The 21,624-nt window shown below is 41.0% G+C and overlaps 1 protein-coding gene across 1 annotated transcript in view; it reads right to left on the bottom strand.

The window, feature by feature from the left end:
• The window catches only part of LOC124798211 (vacuolar protein sorting-associated protein 52 homolog), a 119,928-nt gene that overhangs the window by 29,371 nt on the left and 68,933 nt on the right, over positions 1-21,624 (bottom strand). The window contains exon 8 of the mRNA XM_047261515.1: positions 17,070-17,224. Within this exon, the coding sequence (XP_047117471.1) occupies positions 17,070-17,224 (155 nt within the window). The remainder of the gene's footprint in view (positions 1-17,069; positions 17,225-21,624) is intronic.

Below are 21,624 nucleotides of genomic sequence, written 5' to 3'. Positions count from 1 at the left end.
GTTGTTTAGTGAGATGAAGTGTTATACGTGGACAGGAAAAGGATGGAGGCAAGGACAATTTTTGGGCTGTGGAGGTTAAATTGTTGAAAGTATTGCTTGTGGCAACATTAGAAATTCTGGAAGGGGAAGAATGCTGCACAGAAAATGTAAGCTATGAACAGGCACAGGATGCTGCTACGATTGCACTGCACGAGGAGGTAAAGCATTTCAGAGGAGCAGAGAGAGTGCATATGGAGAACTGTTGCTAGAGTTTCAAGATTTGTTCTTACCATGGGGGCCATTGCCTGCAGTGTACTTGACACAACACGGGATTCCTATGGGAAACAAAGTGCCACTGTACCAGAAGCCATATAGTACACCACAATCCCTGCTGCTGATTTAGAAGAATTTATGAATCAGCAGCTAGCCGATGGCGTAATAGAAGAGAGTAGGGGCCCATGAGGAGCAGGAATTTTAATTGCACCCAAAAAGAGTCAATTTCACTGTGACTACCACTGTTTTAATAACAGGACGACAACAGATGCTTACCCTATACCACACATCATGGAAAAAAATGATTATCTCTGGCAATGCCAATATTTCTCAAAAATGGATCTGAGAAGTGGGTAGCATCAATTGGAGGTGATTCCAAAGACAGACCAAAGACCGCATTTTCATGACCTTGGAGACATTATCAGCACAGAAGAAAGCCACTTGGTTTGAAAATGCACCAGCAGCATTTCAGCATTTGTCAGATAGTGTTTTGAAGGGATTAAAGTCTCATCAATGTTTAGTATCTTTGGACTGCATAACTTTTTCTTTTTTTCCCCCAAGAACATAGGCAATGACAGAAGTATTCAGGAGGTTACAGGCTGCACATATAATGCTGAGTACCAAAATGCATCATTTTGCATCGGAAAATGTGCATATCTTGGGACATGTAGATAGTAAAGATGGTGTGAGGACTGATCTGAGATTGATACAGGTGGTACAATATCTTCCAGTACCAGGGACAAGCAAATAATTACAGTCTTTTCTGGGCCTCATGAATTATTATTGAAAATTCATGTGAGGGTTCGTAGATAAAGTGTGATCACTTACACAATTGTTGCGAAAGGGTATTGCATTTGTGTGGTCTGTGGAGTGTCATTAAGCATTTGATGTGTTAAACGAAGTCTTAACGCCGAGTCCAGAGTTCGTGTTCCCAGATTTTCAGAAGGAATTTATATTGTCAAACAATGCATCAAACCATACTCTTGGGTGTGTTTTGAGCCAGGAGGTCAGTGGAGAACACCCTACTGCTTTTGTGTCGAGACAACCGAAAGTACACAGTATCATACTTCTGGTGTTATGTCTACGAGTGAAAGTTTAAAGTAGTAGTGACCAATCACGCTGCTTTGAAGTGGTTACAAAGTCTGAAGGACCTATCCAGTAGGCTGACAAGAACAAGATAGGCATTAAAACTCGGTGAATTTAAATACAAAGTAATCCACAAACTGGGGTTGAATCAAGGAAATGCAGACTCACTAAGGAGGAAAGTGAGACAAGCACTAGATCAAAATCTAGCTATGTAGCAACAAGTGCAGAGTGCTGATGAAGAATGTAAGCAGTAGCAATGCAGCATGTACGAGGTGTTGTTATGTAAAGAGACAAGATTGGGAACAAGAGTGGTAGTACCAGTGAAGCAAAGGGAAGAGGTGCTTAGAGAGATACACAACCACATTTTGTCTGCCATGGAGGGTGCAGATCAATGAATCGGAGGGTGGCAGAGAAGTACTGGTGGAAAGGAAGAAAAGGTGATGTTGATCAGTACATCAAAAATTGTATGCACTGTGTGCAACATGCAACTCTGAGTTGAAATGAGTACTGTTGCTGAGACTGCCAGAAGCAACAGGGGCGTTTCAGTTTATTGGAGTAGATGTGTTAGGACCATTTACCTGAACCCCAGCAGGGAATTGTTTTGTGTTGACTATAATAGACCATTTTTCTCGTTATACTGAGATGGTGCTGATGCTGAACCACCAGGCAGTCACAATTGTGCAGTATTGGTAAATAGATGGGTGGTGAAGCTTGGGGTGCCACAGACAATAATAATGGATCAAGGGTCAAGCTTCATGTCGGACCTGATGAAGAAGTTGTGTCAATTGTTGAAAGAGAAAAAGTGAAGAATTTGTCCACTTCATCCCCAGGAAGAAGGACGGAGCAGGTTGATCAAATAATCAGGAGGATATTTAGGTATTACGACAACTCCCACCATACCGACTGGGATATGAATATATCTTTTGTGGTGAGTGTGTATCATTCAAAAGTACACAAAGTACACACCATCACAAGGCTGTCGCCAGTCGAGGTTGTATGCTGTAAGAAGATGCTGCCACCACTTGATATGATTAATCAGGATTGGAGTCAGTGTGAGAGTTTGCAAGAATTGTGACAAGTTTAAAAGAAGGTCCAAAAAGCAAACACCAAGGTACTGTGAAGACAAGAAGAGGCAGTGAAGCGCAAGGGAACTTTATCTCAATAGAAGATGGACTAGTGGGTGATGCTGTAAAGTCCATATACCCTGAAAGGAAAAACAAAGAAGTTCATGACAGGATAGCAGGGACCTTATGTGATTGAAACCATGGCAGCTGTAAATGTGAAGCTACAATTGCCAATGAGGTCAACAATTGTACAAGGCCATAAAAGATCCCAGGAGGAACGTTGTTGGACCCAAAGACGAGAGCAAAAAATGAGCAATGGAAGAATGAGCAACAGGAGGAGGAGGTCCATGTACCTCACATCCTCATACACCATATTCTTTAAGGCCAGGGAGGTACTCACTCAGTTTTATGTTTTATTATGATTCTTGGAATTTTTTTGTGTAGACAAAGTGGTGTTGGGTAGGATCATATGTGTATGTTAGGACAAGGATTATCTTAATTATTGTGTGAGACATCATAAACAGACAGAGAAGGCTTCTTGTGGTGGTGGTGGTGGTGGTGGTGGTGGTGGGGTGATAATGTTCCCTATCCTCAGGTTGCTGCTATTAAGGGCAAGGAAGAAAGGATACACAAAACAACATTTGACAGCAGATGCAAATTATGTGCGTGAGCTAAATAGGACTGCAAAAGCTGTGAGAGAATTGGCAGAAGAGAAGAGAGTGACTGTAGAGTGGCATTCCACAAAAATTCAGAGTTTGGAGAGCAGAGTACTGAACAACGAACATGTGCTTCAACAACTAGTTTTGGAAGTAATGGGTTATGCCAGAGCAGCAGCTAGCACTCTAAACTGGGAGGCAGTTCAAGTGCAAGTGGAAGTATTGGGTGTGAGAATAATGCTAACAAGACTTTTACAATCACTAGGAGTAGTGTCTGGCATGTAAGAATGGACTTAACAAGCTTGCAGGAAGCCATTCATCAGCAATTGAATCCAGTCCTATTTTCACCTACGCAATATCTGAAGATATTGACAGAGGTGTGGAAAGAACTACTGCCAGAACTACAGTTAACAGCAGAGCCTAACAGTCAAAATCTGCCTTTCTACTATCATGGAGTAACTGTGGAAATGAGAATAGGTAACAAACACATGCTTGTACGTGTCAGTGAAGGTACCAGTGGGTTACTGATAGTGGAAGATGGGGATTGGCTTGTGGTAATGACCTGGGGGAGAACTACAGCAATGCCAAAGCAATATGGTCAGCAGATGTCATACCGCGTGAGATCTCCCGCAGGAGAGCTTCTGTAAAGTTTGGAAGGTAGGAGATGAGGTACTGGCAGAAGTAAAGCTGTGAGGATGGGGCATGAGTAGTGCTGGGTAGCTCAGTTGGTAGAGCACTTGCCCGCGATAGGCAAAGGTCCAGAGTTCGAGTCTCGGTCCGGTACACAGTTTTAATCTGCCAGGAAGTTTCAAATCAGTGCACACTCCGCTGCAGAGTGAAAATCTCATTCTGGAATCTGATTTTAGTTTGCATAGCTTTTATGTATGTGAGATGGTGAGCCATTCAGTAACTCAATTCTTGGGTAGTCCAAGTTCCAATAAGACTGGTTCACCCAAGCATGAGATGGAGAGTATTTTCATAACAGATTAATTTGTTGCACTTAAGGAACATTAAAAGCATGGAGGAAGTCATAATGTAAAATGTATAGTGTTTAAGATTGCTGCCCTAATATAATCTTGGTATTTTGGTACTTATTTTGTAAATCAATGATAAAAGTAGCCACTCGGTGGGGAATCAGTCACAAACAAGACCAGAGGAGCTGGGTCACCTGCGTGTAGGGGGGCAATGTACAGTCAGGACCTAGTCTTGGGCAAATCTTGTAAAACTTTGTAAGAAACCTCCACAGAGCAATGTATTACGTACTGATGGCCAGTAAACACAGTGTGGCAACATGTAGGTTATAGTGACATGCAAGCAGAAGGATTACCTGCCAGGCTAGTCATGTTCTGCATATCCTGCACTGCACAACGGCAATAGCCAGAGCAGGCAGGATGGTGCCACCACACCAGGGCAAGAACCATTTTACAAGTTACATGATTGTGTCATGAGTAACAATGCAACAGATTCATCCCATAGCAACAAAAATAACTAACACAAAGCTAGGGTTAGCTAGAGGACAAGATGAGTGGTTACTGCCAGCTGCTGGCATGGGTGCAATACTAGACTGGGGCAGCTGCCTCTCACACTAAGCTCACCCAGTGAGACTTGGTGCCACAGTGCCGTAGACCTGCCTCCTGCACCTGTCACTGCCAGACCCCTGCCCGGAGGTAGTGGGTCCTGTCCTGTGTGCAGCAGTCTTCTCTCATCATTGTGGAAAATGGAAGCCATGCCTAGGTCACTGGGGCTCGGGTGTTCAACAGCAGAAGGAAGATGCAACAAGAAGAAGAAGTAAGCCAGAGACATCAGTGCCTTGGCCTACCAATGGATCACCAACTTGCTGCCTGGCCTGATGTCAGCATCGCAGGGCACCAATTTGAGTAGCGTCCCACTGGGGCTGAGGACAGCCATCCACAGACCATCACCTGCCTGCCACATCGGAGTGGGGCATGTTTGTCTCCCACTGATGGTGCAGAAATGTGTAAGTGATGAGTAATGAAGTGTTTTTCTCGACCACCAGTCTATCACTGTGTAATGGATCTGGGAGATGTGTTATTTTCTACCGGATTTGTCGATACCAAATTGTAAATGTTTTCTTATATTTTTGTCAGAATTTTTTTATTGTAATTTGCCTTATTATATGCTAATTTACTTATATTTTTGAGAGTGACAGCATATTGATTACTATTAGTAAATGTGAGGAAGAATATCAAAGAGACTGATAACAAGTGGAAGCTTGTGTGTTGTGTAAAATGTCTTTGACGCTGGAGTCGTCTTTGACTGTAGTCAGTCGGCAGTGAACTCGTGGTGTGTGTTGACGGTAGAACAATGTGCAGGTCGCCGTCATAAATAATTTGGAAGTGAACAGAAAAAAATGAATTATGTTACTACATTTTTTTATATAAACTTTAAGAAGAAACCACATTCGAAGAAATGGTATTTGAAGCACCAAAAATGAGGCAAACGCATTGAACCAGGTCATTTCTGCAGCCGACGAAACTGCATTGTGGAATGATACTTCCACTAGACAACTGAAGCCAAGACAAATATCGCCTTGTAAACATTTCACGGAAAAGGTACTGTCACAAAATATGCCAAATTTAAGTAAATAAAAAATAGTGAGCATATTTCAACTGGTCGACCGACCTGCCACTCAAACCCAACCTCAGCCATATGGGCCACTTCAAAGTGATCCCGCTCCTTCTGAGGGCTACCAGAGGGTGCCACACTATAGCATAAAGTACTTATAAAGCTCTTATAGGTCTCTATTTAATGAGCTAGGGCTTCTTAGGATGTTGTATTCTGAAATAAATACTTTTAACAGATTCTGAAATCTAAGAGGACAGCCTTTTTTCCATGTTAGTTAGTTCGTTTCATGTTCTATAGATCCATTGCATTGGTAATTCATAATGGTGTGGAACAAGTAATTTTATATTCCGATCATAAATTATTTTGTAAATATGGATACATGCAATTTTTTTCAGTATTCTTAACTGTGTTAGAGCAATGCACTTTTAATTCTTTGAAATAAAGCAGTAGGCAATAAGGTGGAAATGAATGGGCTGTTATAACAAAGTCGACAAAATAAATTGGCTAACTCAAAAAATTGCCCATGTAAAGAGGATGAAGACTTGTGTATCCGGCCCCACTGCCCTGAGTTGAGTAATCCAGTTTCTCCAAATTATTTCTAGCAATGGCAAGGACAGTTCATACTAAAAATCCTTGGCAGAGACCTTAGCCTTCCTCTGCTCAGTATTAAAATTTGTTACATGAAATAAATTCTCATTTTGTATGATTATTTTCGTTCTCCAATTCCATAAATAAATGTTTTATTATTCTGTTTTTACTCATTTTAGTAAGTTTTAGTAATATAACAACATATTTATGGTCCAGTGTCATTAACACAGAGATCAAACAGAACAAAAAGAAAATAACATGTCCTTGATTAAGAATCCAACTACAGACAAGTACAACGTGATTTATCACTAGTACAATGTGATTTCCGGAAATAGTAACACAAAACAAGAGTATACAGCAAAATCATTTTGTGATGGTTCTGTTCTATATGCTGTGAAGTTAAGACAACAATACAAATTTTCACACAACTAAAGAAGTAAAGACTATTACAGTTCCCTAGATTAAAATGTTAAGTTACGCATGTTTAAAATTATAATATGGAATTCATTTGTAAAAAATATTCTTGGATTTCTTGCTGTATTAAATCTGGGTAAAACTTGAAGCTTTCAATGATTACCACAACTATCTTCATCAACAGCAACTAACTGTCATAGCTGCTGCTGTGGTGGCCTTATGTAGCCCATGGACGGCTCCTGACTGATGGACGATCAACAACAACATTACACATCATGCTGCCACAGATGGCATCAGTGCCTGCACTGTTAATGTCACCACCTATGTAAGAGCATAAACAATTTGATGAATTTCTGTGCTTTTTCTCGCCTCCATATGCCACTAAGGTCATATCTGAGTCCCAGTTGAAGCTGTTTTCACATATTCTAAATTCTACTGTCGCTTTAATAACATAATCCCAGTGTGGTAGAAGCCTGGGACAATCCATTTTTGTTTTATTAAACAGCATTTGGGGTCTACTTGTAAGGCTGTGCCCAGAAACTGCTGATTTATCAAGTTGCCACCTTTTAAGTACCATTGATGTTCTGCACAGCAATCAGAAATGGTACAGATGGACTGTATGGTGTCTTTCACTACAAACACCATGCCAGGCATGTCAACTGATAGTCCCGATGTTGGTGCAAGACACTTCTAATACTGCTCCTACAGGCAGCCAGATGGCAATCGGTGGCCGCAAACCAATGTCTGCGACACCAACACACCCTCCATGGCCAGTGCCGGCAGGCACTCTCACAGTGTATAAAAACCACGATAAGCTACCATGAGCCCCCTTGTGTATAACAGTGACTTCAGTGTAATGGAATGGATACGAACTGGGACTCTGGGATTGTACTTTGGATCTGACTGCATTGCATTTGGAAATACACTAAACTGAATAAATACCTTTTATTTAAGTGTTGTCATCTCTCTCACTTCTGCTTTCTACCTTTAGAAACCATTTATCACTACAGGATATAACAACATTGGCACCGAGGCTGGTCCTTCATGTGCCTATTTTTGGAGGATTCCTGTCTTGCTGAGAAAGCAACACTATGGTAATGAAGATAGTGTTTCTTGCAGATTCTCAGGCAAACACTGTGCTTGCCCACTGCACTGCCTGTGTACTGACTTCTGCTCTGTTTCGGAACACTCCAATCTGCAGCTCACTATTTTCATTGTTTCCTGTTACAGTGACTACCCCTCCCCCATTATTATCTGTGATTTCTAATTGGGATATTCTTTATGGCTCCAGTGCTTACCCATTGTTTCTATCGATGTCTACTGTGTTTTGAATAGTGGCCAATGTGCTGCAGGCACCACCACTAAGTCAAGCTGTTCAGTTTCAGGTACAGCAAATCCAACTACTCATCGCAGGAATGACACAACTGATGTAATTTCAAACAATCTATCGGCATCACCTGGAGGATCCCAAGCAGTGCCATGACAAGCGCTGCCCCTCTGTGCACCACAGTTACGTGCAACATACACAAGTAGACAGACTGGTTTGAATGCTGCGCTCAAGCTTGATGGCCGCTTCACTGCACATTATATTCAAGGTACGGACAGAAAACCACATTCTTTGGCAACGGCAGGCACCACAGCGTACAGACTAGCATGTAAACTTTTTCCCCATTGCCACCCTCACAGTGCACCCTATGAGGACTTGATCACAGCATTAGACAAATACTTTGACAAAAAAGTGAAAGTGGCTGCTGCTCATTACAACTTGTTCAGATTATGTAGGCAACACCATCAAACTAACAGTAGGTAGTTGATTTACAGAGCCTGAAAAAGCATTTCAAGTTTCCGTGTGATTGTGTTAGATACTACAGTGATGCTGTGATTCAAGAGGCTATCACCAAAATGTGTCTGACCAAAATCAAAGAACAAGTACTTAAGTATCCAGATCCAAGTTTGAAGCAACTGTTAGAACTGCTCGAGTCACAGGACTCATGACAGTGCTGCAGTAGACTTTTGACTTTACATCTACACGATTACTCTGCAATTCACATATAAGTGCTTGGCAGAGGGTTCATCGAACCACAATCATACTATCTCCCTACCATTCTACTCCCGAACAGCGCGCAGGAAAAATGAACACCTAAACCTTTCTGTTCGAGCTCTGATTTCTCTTATTTTATTTTGATGATCATTCCTACCTATGTAGGTTGCGCTCAACAAAATATTTTCGCATTCGGAAGAGAAAGTTGGTGACTGAAATTTCGTAAATAGATCTCGCCGCGACGAAAAACGTCTTTGCTTTAATGACTTCCATCCCAACTCGCGTATCATATCTGCCACACTCTCCCCCCTATTATGTGATAATACAAAACGAGTTGCCCTTTTTTGCACCCTTTCGATGTCCTCCGTCAATCCCACCTGGTAAGGATCCCACACCGCGCGGCAATATTCTAACAGAGGACGAACGAGTGTAATGTAAGCTGTCTCTTTAGTGGACTTGTTGCATCTTCTAAGTGTCCTGCCAATGAAACGCAACCTTTGGCTCGCCTTCCCCACAATATTATCTATGTGGTCTTTCCAACCGAAGTTGTTCATAATTTTTACACCCAGGTACTTAGTTGAATTGACAGCATTGAGTATTGTACTATTTATCGAGTAATCGATATTTCTGTAGCACAGAGTAAGGTTGATAGAAAACAAGTCATGTGCTGAGTTCACGCGTCACGTCATTCCAAATCGCAGCCCGGGCAGTGCTGTAGACAACAATAGCAGCATGCTTGGCCAATGCCATGGGTTGTTAAATCGTGCCCTCAGTGCTTCACATCACACAAGCGGCAGGTATGCCCCCACCATGATGCAAAGTGTTTCCATTGCGGCAAGCATAAACATGTACAATCAGAGCGTTTGCAAAAGTGAAAGTCACACAAGCAGTTCCTTCCTTATCCCAAATGACAATCTATGAATGTCAATATTATCACGTAGAAGAAGATGTAATTAGATGAATGACTAACACGAACTTCACTTAATGAAGGTTTATTCAGCACTTGCACATACCAGAGTGCGGAGCAAACTGCCTCCGGCCAGAACCATACGGTATATATACAGTTACAGAACATTTGTGGCACAACTTGACTAGAAGAAGGGATCGGTTGGTAGGACATGTTCTGAGGCATCAAGGGATCACCAATTTAGTACTAGAGGGCAGCGTGGAGGGTAAAAATCATAGAGGGAGACCAAGAGATGAATACACTAACCAGATTCAGAAGGATGTAGGCTGCAGTAGGTACTGGGAGATGAAGAAGCTTGCACAGTATTGAGTAGCATGGAGTGCTGCATCAAACCAGTCTCAGGACTGAAGACCACAACAACAACAAAAACAACAACAACAGAACATTCCAGTACAATGATTCCTGACATTTGTGGATACTTCTAGAATGTACTTGAACCACATATAGAAATTAAAATTTTAAAGTTCAGGTGAGTTTTGAACTCACAAGCCTGCGTGCAACAGTCTAGTATCATAACCACTACACTATGGTGAATGTGCTGCTCAGCTTCTTCTGCAACATTGTTACCTCCTTAAGAGAACAGCGTCTCGGTGTTACATCCTCCTAGTTCGGGAACGAATCATCGGTCCTGCATACTCCCACTCTCGATGAATGATGTTCGCCCTGGGCATGACCTTCTTAGAACTTTCCTTGATGATATGTTCTTTGTCACCTTTCTGCTCGTTGCCCGTCGCTGGAGCTTCAAAATTACCCTGGGCTGCAGGATCCTTACAGGGCTTCATTCAAAGGATGTGGCCTCTACCTCCGATCTTTCATTGTCTTGTATCAGGGTCGAAATCTCCAACTTCATAAGTAACATCACACAACTGCTTTACAACCTTATAAGGTCCAAAGTAGTGCCTGAGGAGCTTCTCAGAGACACCAACCTTCCGAACAGGAATGGAGATCCAGATGAGGTCACCAGGCTGGTACAAAACAGGAAGGGTTGCTCGCATCATACCCTCGGCGATCGTTTTCTTGAGACTGCAGCATGTGGAGTCGAGCTAACTGCCCAACTTCCTCAGCCCTGGTTAACACCTGGCCAATGTAGTCATCGTCCACGTCATCAGGATGTAATGGATACACAGTGTCCATCATCATTGTCACCTCACGCCCATGCACCATGACAAATGGTGTAAATCCTGTGGTGTCTTGTTTGGCGGTGTTGTAGGCAAACGTCACCAAATGTAGCACCTCATCCCAATTGCTCTGCTCAACATTGATGAACACAGATAACATGTTGGCCAAGGTCTTATTAAGTTGTTCAGTAGGCCCATTAGTTTGCGAATGGTAGGCAGTCATGTAATGAGTAATGTTGCACCGACAGTTTATCTCTGTCACAACATTTGATTGAAAAACTTTTCCTCGATCTGTAATTAATGACCCTGGGGCATCGTGTTTTAATACAATGTCTTCTACGATGAATTTGGCTACCTCAAATGCTTCAGCTGTTTTCACGGCTTTTGTAATGGTATAGCGGGTCAGATAATCAGTGCAAACAATAATCCATCTACTGCCACTAGCAACTGGAAATTGTCCAAGGAGGTCAATCCCAACACGTTGGAAAGGCGTTTTGGCTGGTGTAATTGGTACAATTTGGCCAGGTGGTTTCTGAGGAACTGCCTTTCTCCCCTGGCACTCTTGACAGTGCAACACATAGTGACTGACACTCCCAAATAAACCTGGCCTGAAAAATCTCTTGCAGATCCTATCATATGTCTTAATAAATCCTAAATGTCTGGCCTCAGCTGTATCATGGAATTTCTGTAGAATATCTAAATGCATGTGTTTAGGAATCACTGGTAGCCACCTCTTTCCAAATTGATCAACGTTTTTCTCGCAAAGTAATCCATTAACTACCTTAAACTGTCCTTTCACATACTCTGACCGATTTAAGGCAAGCACAATTTGAGATATCTTGGCGTCCTCCTCCTGCTCAGCAGAGAGATCCTGGAGTACAGAGAGACAGTCACTATCTCCATCAAAGTCTTGATGGTCTTGCACAGGGTGTCTTGAGAGACAGTCGGCATCTTGGTGTTTTCTTCCACTTTTGTACACTATGGTAATGTCATACTCTTGAAGACGTAGTGCCGTAGTGCCCACCTGGTGAGTTGTTCTGTTGGATCCTTAAGACTTGTCAGCCAACAAAGTGAATGATGATATGTAACAACTGTGAATGGCCTTCCATAGAGATACTGTCAAAATTTGCACATGGCCCAGATCATAGCAAGACATTCTCTTTCTGTAGCTGAGTAGTTTCTGCCGGCTTTTGTAAGTGTCCTAGAAGCATAGGCTATAACCTTCTCTTTTCCATCCAAAATTTGTACCAGAACAGCACCGATTCCATACCCACTGGCATCTGTGTTTAGTTCTGTAGGTGCTCTCTCATCATACAGACCAAGTACAGGGTCAGTTGTCAGAGCTTTTCGCAACACATCTAAAGAATCTTGTTGAGCACCATCTCAGATAAATTTAGCATCGGCTTTTAACACCACTTGGAGTGGCCTGGCCTTGATACAAAAGTCTTTGATAAAAAGACGGTAATAAGAACATAATGCGAGGAAGCTTCTCACATCTCTAATACTTTCAGGTATAGGAAATTCCATTACAGATATCACCTTTTCTGGGTCTGGCCGCACACCTTCGATTGTCCAAGTATTTTTATTTCTTTTGCTCCAAAGAGACACTTCCTTGGATTACGTTTCAGTCTGTCTTGTTGCAGGCACTTAAGAACAGCCCTCAGTCTTTTTATGTGTTCATCAAATGTATCTGAGAACACTATAACATCATCTAAATAACAAAGACACATTGTCCACTTCAAGTGACATACAAGATTATCCATCATCCGTTCAAAAGTTGCTGGTGCATTACACAAACCAAATGGCATTACCTTAAACTCATTCAGGCCCTCAGGAGTGATGAAGGCAGTCTTCTCACGATCAGCCTTGCACTTCTGTCATTGTGTGTCACCGAAATACTTGCGCAGTTCCACCTGGAATACTTCCCAGCTTGTGAACTTCTCCTCGTTGTTCTCATACCATTGCTTGGCAGTGCCCTCCAAGTAGAAAAATACGTTAGCCAAACACATGGTGCCATCCCATTTTGTTAAATTTGGCTATACACTCATCCACCTTCAGCCACTAGTGTGGATCTTGGCCATCGTCACCAGAGAACCTGGAAGGACGACTCGTGTGGTGGCACACAGGTGCTGTCATCGTAACAACATCTTCTTCTTCTTCTTCTTCTTCTTCTGTCTCCGATAGGTTGCAATCTGTTGAATATGGCTCGAATTTGGGTTTCTCGCCATGTAAATGGCGGCCCTGTCACGGCTGGATGGGAGCCACTGTGTCGTTGATAATGTGCACTATCACAAGTTCCAATACCCAGTGTCTCCACCAGAATAATGTCACGTAGAAGAAGGTGTAATTTGATGAATGACGAACACTAACTTCACTTAACGGAGGTTTATTCAGCACTTGCACATACAAGAATGCGGAGCGAATTGCCTCCGGCCAGAACACATACAGTATATATGCAGTTACAGAACATTCCAGTACAATGATTCTTGACATTTGTGGATCCTTCTAGAATGTACTTGAACCCCATATATAGAAATTAAAATTTTACAGTTCAGGTGAGTTTTGAATTCATGACCCTCCATGCAACAGTCTAGTATCATAACCACTACACTGTGGTGACTGTGCTACTCGACTTTTTCTGCGACAATATCAAAAACTGTGACAAACTAGTCACAGAACACTTCTCCTATTCAGTGTCAAGCAAAAAAACTTGTCACTGTGCACGTTGTTAATCGTAATGTGCACATTCAGTTACATACGACAGCTTTAGTGACAATTTTGAACAGATGCACGTATGAAAGTTAGAAAAGCCCAAATTGTACAAATCGCAGAAAACTCTCTCAACTTGTAAGAGCCGCATCTCGGTTCCTGGCATTTTTACCCTGCCTGCCATTTTCTGTAATGTTACAGACAGGGTTACTCAAGATTTTTCGCTTGCCCTTTAACAGTGCTTCAGTGTCTGTAATTTTTCTGTGCTATCTTGAACAGCTGACTGCAGTGAGCCTTCAAGCATGAACTATTTGGATGATATTATGGTTTTAGGTTGTCATGTGGGACATATTTCTAATCTCAGAAGTTTATTTCAAGTTCTCTCTGCTATTGGTCTCAAGTGCAACAAAGAAAAATGTTCTTTCTTTCAAACTGAGATCAGCTACTGGGGCCCTGTCATCAACACCCAGGGCATCCATTGTTTGCAGTTTCCTTTAACTGCTATTTGCGACCTCCCAGCACCTCACAATGTAAGTGAACTTCAAGCAGCACTAGGAAATCTAGCTCACTATATTCAGTTTATTCCAAATGCAGCACAAATTGTGACATCGTTGCACAGATTACACAGAAAAAATGTTTCTTTTGAATGGTCCCCGGAGTGTCAAAGTAATTCTCAGCGATTGAAGGACACTTTATTGAGTGATAGTTGTTTAATGCATTTTGATCTCACTCAGCTAGTCGTGCTACTGGACGATGATTTCTCATAAGGGATTGGTGCTGTGCATTCACACGAAGTTGGATTTATAGGCAGACCAACTGCCTTTGCATCCTAACTCTTGACCAAGGCTCAGTACAATTATTCTCAGCGAGAGGAAAAAGCTTTGACCATTATCTATGGTACAATAAAATGCCACCACTGTCTTTACAGAAGCAAGTTTTACCTAGTGACAGATCACAAGCTACTGATGGCATTGTTCAGCCCTTCAAAGCAAATACCACCACGCACAGCATGAAAGCTGCATCACTGGTCTTTGATACTGTCCAATTACCAGCATGTTATCATGTAAGACCAACAGCCAATCATTCCAATGCAGAGAACCTCTCACCTACCAGTTGGCAATGATACAGTGTTCAATGCATCTGAAGACCCTTGTTTCCTTCTTGATGTGCAGGACTATAAAACTCTTGATCGATTCCACATATATCATTGTCGGATTGCTCAGGCAATGGCTGTGGATGCCAATCTACACGTTTTGCTGCAATACATCCGTACTGGCTGGCCACATTCTGTCAAAGCTGCTCACAATCCAGTGGTTCACCGATACTCTGCACTTTGGCAAGGATTGTCTGTACAACAGGGTGTCATTCTGCTTCACTGAAATAGTGATTAATCACTTGCGAAAGTTCCACAGTCTCTCCAAAAGGAAGTTCTTTGTCTTCTGCATCAAGACCACTGAGGCATAGTGTGTAAAAAGCAGCTTGCTCAATGAAACTGTACATGGAAGGGGATCTCTCATTGTCAGGCACATGCAGAGTATCAGAATGCTTCACCTCAAAGGTTCTGTTGGCTGTGTATCCTGCTGCAGACTTCTCAGTTTCAGTGGCTAGCTCCCTTTGCTTCCCTTGGGTCCCGCACTGTCAGCGCCCTACAGGGAGCCTGTAGACGTCAATGTGGTGCTACTGACATCACTGCAGAGTCAGCTGTCCATGTCGTGGAGATCTGGTCCTATCTGGCCTGCTGCTTTTCTTCATGCTCACGAAGATCCACCAGTAACTGCTATGTCTCATCGCCACTTCCAGAAGATGCTTGTCCCTAAAGATGGGTGTGCACCCTATGACTAGTTTATCGGCCAGTGTTCCCTGTCATTCACAAGGTGAATGTTGGAGTGCAAGCAGGAGCTTGACATGGGCCACATTTTCAGGTACTGCCTCCTCAGTGACACCTGCATCCAGACCCCATATCCTGCACCTCCCACCCCAACCCTCACTGTTGTTACCAACAAATCCAGTACACCATGATGATGACGTTGTTGGGGTGGGGGCAGTGGGGGTGGAGAAATATGATGATGTTCACTAGCAACACCATGCCAGGCATGTCAATTCATAGTTCCAAGGTTAGCACCACACTCAATACCACTACTAGAGGCAGCCACACGGTAACCGGTGGCCACCAACTTATGGTCGTGGCATTGACACACCCTCCATGACTGGCACAAGCAGTGCTGCTCTCATAACATGTAAAAGGTCACGACTAGCTCCTGTGAGCCCAATATTGCATTGTAATCACTGCCTGTGAATACACAGTCTCTCTCTCTCTCTCTCTCTCTCTCTCTCTCTCTCTCTCTCTCTCTCTCTGTGTCAGGATCTACAGTATAACGGCCTCAGCTATGAACTAGGACTCTAGAATTGTACTTTGGATCTGACTGCATTGTATTCAGCAAAATACTGAGTTAAGTAAACACCTTTTATATAACTGTTCTTGTGAGTAATTTCTGCTTTCGGCCTTTAGAACCCATGCATTGCCACAGGGCTGACCACTGTAACTGCTTCCACGTGCACAGGGAATATCACAAATTCAAGGGGCCCTGAGGCTGAGATCGTTCTTAACCAGATGGAATGCCTACTTTATCTTCATAGGTGGTCAGAAAATAGGTCTTAGTCCTCATTTTCTCAATACTCTTGTCTATTTTGCTAGTTGTGGCACCACAGAAAGGAAAAAGCACACAGATGATCTTCTAATATTTTCATGTTTTTGTTTCTTAGAGAGCATCACCTTTATATTACATGCCTCATAACAATTCTTTTGGAACACACACTTCTAGTGATTGATTTTGAAATCCAAGTGGTCATCAACAGGAAAAACTGTGGTTCTGTACATTAATGGAATGGATGGTGGAAATTCTGTGTGCTGAAATGTAAATCAGTATGAATTGGCTTACAGTGCACAGAATGTTTGAGCTATCCATCAGACTTCTGTTGTACTACAACATCCAAAATGGCAACTTTGCTTCACCCTCTCTGTCGCAATAGTGAACTGGATGTTAGGTGCAGGCTATTCATGGGCTGAAGGAACTGCTTAAGAGCTTTGACACCAAGTGGCAAAATCATAAACATATTGTCAACATAACAATACAATTTGGAAGAGTGAAATGGAGTCAAATTTAATGCCCATTCTTTAAACTGTTCCATACAGAAATTGGCCATTTCCTGGAGACAATGGAGAGCCTACAGCAACACTCTTGGTCATTTCATAAAAATTGGAAGCTTAGTTTTGTAAGCCCTGTGTAGTTTCGTTAAGTGCTCCAGGCAATTTTAACTCTGACTTGCTGTCCTTCAGTCATCTTACGTGACGTAAATACAATGATTCATCAACCAGTTATATTTCTTCATTATTAATTTATGCCATTTTCTTTTTGACGTATTGGTTACACACTCTTTTAGTCTAATTGTAAGTAACATTTAAATATGATTTCAAGCATCTGTTTTGGCAATTATATCTTCTGAAAAATAAGTAATGCTCTTTATGTTAATTTAATGTTTGTGTACCAGCTGTCATTGATTCATACATAAAAAAAGAATGATAAATACCTTGGCCATATTGCACTCTGAAGAGCTTCCCAATACTGATCTAAAGCTGGCACAGCACGTTTGTGACACATGATCTGGTATCTCAGGATGAGATGTGCGCACAAAAATAGAGCTATTGCATCATAACAGCTCTGCACAAATGTCTCCAAGTTTTTCTGAAAGATTTTACATATTTCTTCTCAACTGAGTTGTTTTTAAATAATAACAAACACTAAATGTTACCATAATAGCATTAAATTTTCATACAAAATTCACTTACAAAAAAATTCATCTAATGTACAATGATTAAAACAAGTGAACATTGAAATAAAGATATTTATTGTCAGAATAAATCTGTTAATGTATAATTAAGCAATTAAAGACCAAGTAAAATTTTTGACTGTCAAGGTAAGTATTTTAATGAACTGATTCATGAGATTTCAGTTATCTTTTGATTTACATAGTTTTACTGGTTATCAGTCAAACTGCATGTATGTATCAGAAGTTGTAATTTAGGGTATCATAACAGGAAATTAAGAAATTATGACAAAAAGGGAGACTGTGGGGAAGATATTAGGCAACACAATCACAAAAGCATTATGCTGAAAGACACAAATACATAGAAAAAAAACACAAGCTATAATAAGAACATTAATATTTCACTGAGACATTTGAAGGATGAAACTTAGCAGATTCACAAGAAAAACAGCACTAACCTTGAATAATTAAAAAGGAATGCTAACTGGCTTGGGGATGTGTATGAAGATGTGCAAGAAACTGAGATAAATAATAACGACATTGAAGTGAGAATAAAATACAGTAGCAAAATTAAAAAGTGGAGAGGTTTCCAAAAGAAAATAAAACCAAGAGTGCAAGGAAGAAAAGAAAAGTGGAAAAAAATGGGCAGATGAACGAGTATTAAGAAAGGGTAAATGATTTAGCTGCTTGAGTGTGGTAGTTCACTTCCAACACAAAAGTGGAAAAAAACAACATGTAAGAGAACAGAGAATATTGAATGGCTTAAGTTAAATAACTTACATGAGTAGTATTCTGTCTGTTGATAGATAAAAATCTCTTCAACATTGCAGAGTTGGAAAGAACATTAAAATACTGTCAAGATCTAAATGATTGACCACTTTTGAGAGAGAGAGAGAGAGACAGAGAGAGAGAGAGAGAGAGAGAGAGAGAGAGAGAGAGAGAGAGATTTGAGATGTAGGAATTAAAATTGAAAGATGTTGACCATTCCATTAAGAACAAAAACCCAGCACTATTCAGATAAGATTTTGTTTTCTACTTTGTGGCTATAGAAAGCAGGAACTCTGAACTAATTTCGGAGTCCTAACATAAAAGAAATGAATCCTTTTTTATCTTTATGGTATGTTATGTAGTTTCATTAACAAAAAGTCAAAGCTGGAACTAACAGTAAGTATTCTTGTTGAACCATAACTTTAAGGCTAAAACATTTACTGAACACCATAAAATCTGTAACAATGGACATGGACAATGTTATACATATTGATACAACCATGTCTTCCATCTGCACAACCAGAGGGGTAAATAAAGTACTGGTCATTACATCCCCAATAATTTCCTATGTGTTGTCCCTGTCTTAATCTCAGAATGGAGACATTTATTCTTACCTTTGGCACTAAACTCTCTCTCTGTTCTCCATAATTTTGTAACAAAGGAGCTTAAAAGAAGAAGAAATCTGCAATAAGTAAAGTTCCACCAATGTTTTAAATTTATGTAGTAATCAGCCCTGAAGCAATTGTTCCTGTTTTGGGAATTTCCAAGGGGATAAACTTCTTATATTATTTGTATCTCTTACATTATTTTAACTTTTCAGAATTATTATTGTGCTGATGCATAAGTTGACAGCACTTTACTTGTGGTGAGAAAAGTTTCTATATGAGATTAAGGGTACACAGAAATCATCAATCATATATTCTCCTCTCTCTCTCTCTCTCTCTCTCTCTCTCTCTCTCTCTCTCTGTGTGTGTGTGTGTGTGTGTGTGTGTGTGTGTGTGTGTGTGTGTGTGTGTGTGTGTGTGTGGTGCCCCCCCCCCCCCCAGAAGAAGGCCTTCTGGCAGAAGGCTTACCATATTTACAAGTATTTTTGTTGTGCCTGTCTGCAACTCAACATCTTCACTATATAGTGGGTAGTAATCAGTCCTTTACTAATATTGTGATAAATTCTTTTATGCCATAAATGACTCCCTCTCTCTCAGTGCTGACACAATTTATTGGTTCCATATTTCGGATATAGTCTAGAGACAAAGTTGTGGAATGGCCCTGGGTATGCACATGACAACCCATCTATGCCAATGCTAACTTGTCATGGGTCACCTAGGGGAATACTTCCTATCCATTTAGCACCTCTTGTCTGTTTTAAATTCACTTATGACATCTTCATGATCTGGATCCATAACAAGGACAGCCTATGCTCTTTCCTCCAGAGTCTTAAAATCTACTCCCAAATTTGCTTCACCTGGTCCTTCAAAGCTCAAAAGATACCTTTCTAGATACTGATTTACACGTCTCAAATGATTCCATAAAAATCTTAATTTATATCAATGCACCAAACACCAACGGTATTCCATTTTGAGAGCTGTCCTGTTCCACATTAAAAAGTCCCTCTACTACAACCTTAGCACCTATGGACATTGCAGCTGCACTGGAAGATATGGGTTAGCCAAAATATGCTGATAACCTTGCCATAGTATTTATAGACAGACACTATCCTGTTGCACTAGTCTAGAAACATACATCCTGTGACACCTACAGACAACAAAAATCCTGGTCCATCCTTATACGTCATCTAATTCGAGATGCTTACCCCATAGGCCATATGCCTGTGGAGGACCCAGTGCCAAGATGCAGATACAAAACCTGCTTTATATGCACCCACACAGCACATCCTATTCCAATCCCACCACACACATATCCTACCCCATCAGAGGCACAGGCATCGACAGTGTCATCATTTCATATAACAGTTCTGCTGGAACATCTGCATAGCCCTTTATGTGGGCATGACAATGAGTCAGCTGTGCCCAAATGAATGGCCAGTGCCAAGTGTCGTCAAGAGCAAAGTTGACCACCAAGTTACACAACACTCAATATGGAACATGTAAATGGGTTTACAAATGTAATTCACTCTCTCAGTAGCTACAAGTTGACTTCATATGACTGCCTCATACATTAATCTTAATCAGTATATATAACAAATGTAAGTGGAGTTTGTCTGTGTAGCGCACCCCCGCATCTCCATGTGGATTATATGGTATGGTGGACCTCCATCCCTCATCTATGAGGAAGGTTCCGGTTTGGAACTGTAGGGATTGGGTTAGAAGAGGCAGTCAAAAGGGGGTATCACACCTATGGACTTCTTATGGGAAGTCCATGAAGCAAATGAGAATCGGATGCCAAATTGGCCGAGACTGGCCAGAAAGTTCCTTCTAGAATGATCAAGAATGTTCTAAAAAAGAAATGATTAAGGAAGTGACATAGTACTTTTTCGAAATTAGGTTATTGTCGGATACTTAAGCAGTTTTAAGGGCACTTAAAATTATTTTTGAGAATTCAAGAGTATTTTTGAGCCTGTAATACTAACATTTCTTTTTTTTTCATTTATATGATGTTCTCAAATGTTCAAGTGATCTGGAACGTTGCCAGAGAACAAATGAAAATTAAGACCAGGTGAAGTGGGTCTTTTTCAGCTGTATCCATTCAATTAATAAATGGGTAAAGAAATCTACCTCTCATTCTATATTTTTTAAAGTATCCTCTACTGTGAGATCCATATACAATTTCAGAAATGGAGCCTGAACAAAGATGAACAATTAACACTTTCTTCTTGTATTCTGTGAGCTCACTATGACCTTTGACTGAGTGGAACAACTATATCTGGGTTACAGAAATGAGACTTGGGTGCCACTTCGAAAGGGTTACCATCGCAACAAAATGAATCGTTCACAAGAACAGAATCAACATCATCATAATCACTTGAAAACACTGCCACTTTACACTTCTTTACAGGTTTAATGATATCAGTGTTACTGGAATCGTCCTCAGAACCACAAAAACATTCATTCACACAGTCATCTGGATCTTCATTTTCAGTAGAAACAACTGAATAATGATCATCCAAAAACCTCCAAAAGTTATTCAGTTTCATTTCCTTCCATTTTCTGACTAGGGCCATCTATAAAAGCAGGAGGAACTTCAAGACAAAAACAGTTACTATTTGAGATATCAAAACTGAATCAAAATGCTAAACAAGCAAAAAGTAATTAAGGAAATACATTGATTGTTGGTGTAAATACCTAAATAGAAAAAGCAGTTAAAATATATCACAGCAGATGGCGTCAACAGACACAAGTTATCTTGAGATGTATCCATAGCAAAATTCCAGATTCATCCAAAATGTGTAAACAGTATTGCTCTTGCATGGATAAAGTCTTACTTTAACAACAGAAAACAGGGGCTTGTACTGAAACACAGGATCTAATTGCATTGGGACGAAGACTAGTATGCTTCCTTATACTACATACCTTCCTTTCTTTTTGTCTTATCA

Source organism: Schistocerca piceifrons, chromosome 5 (assembly GCF_021461385.2).
Source record: "Schistocerca piceifrons isolate TAMUIC-IGC-003096 chromosome 5, iqSchPice1.1, whole genome shotgun sequence".
Taxonomy (NCBI): Eukaryota; Metazoa; Arthropoda; class Insecta; order Orthoptera; family Acrididae; genus Schistocerca; species Schistocerca piceifrons.
This window is presented reverse-complemented; position numbering and strand designations above follow the sequence as displayed.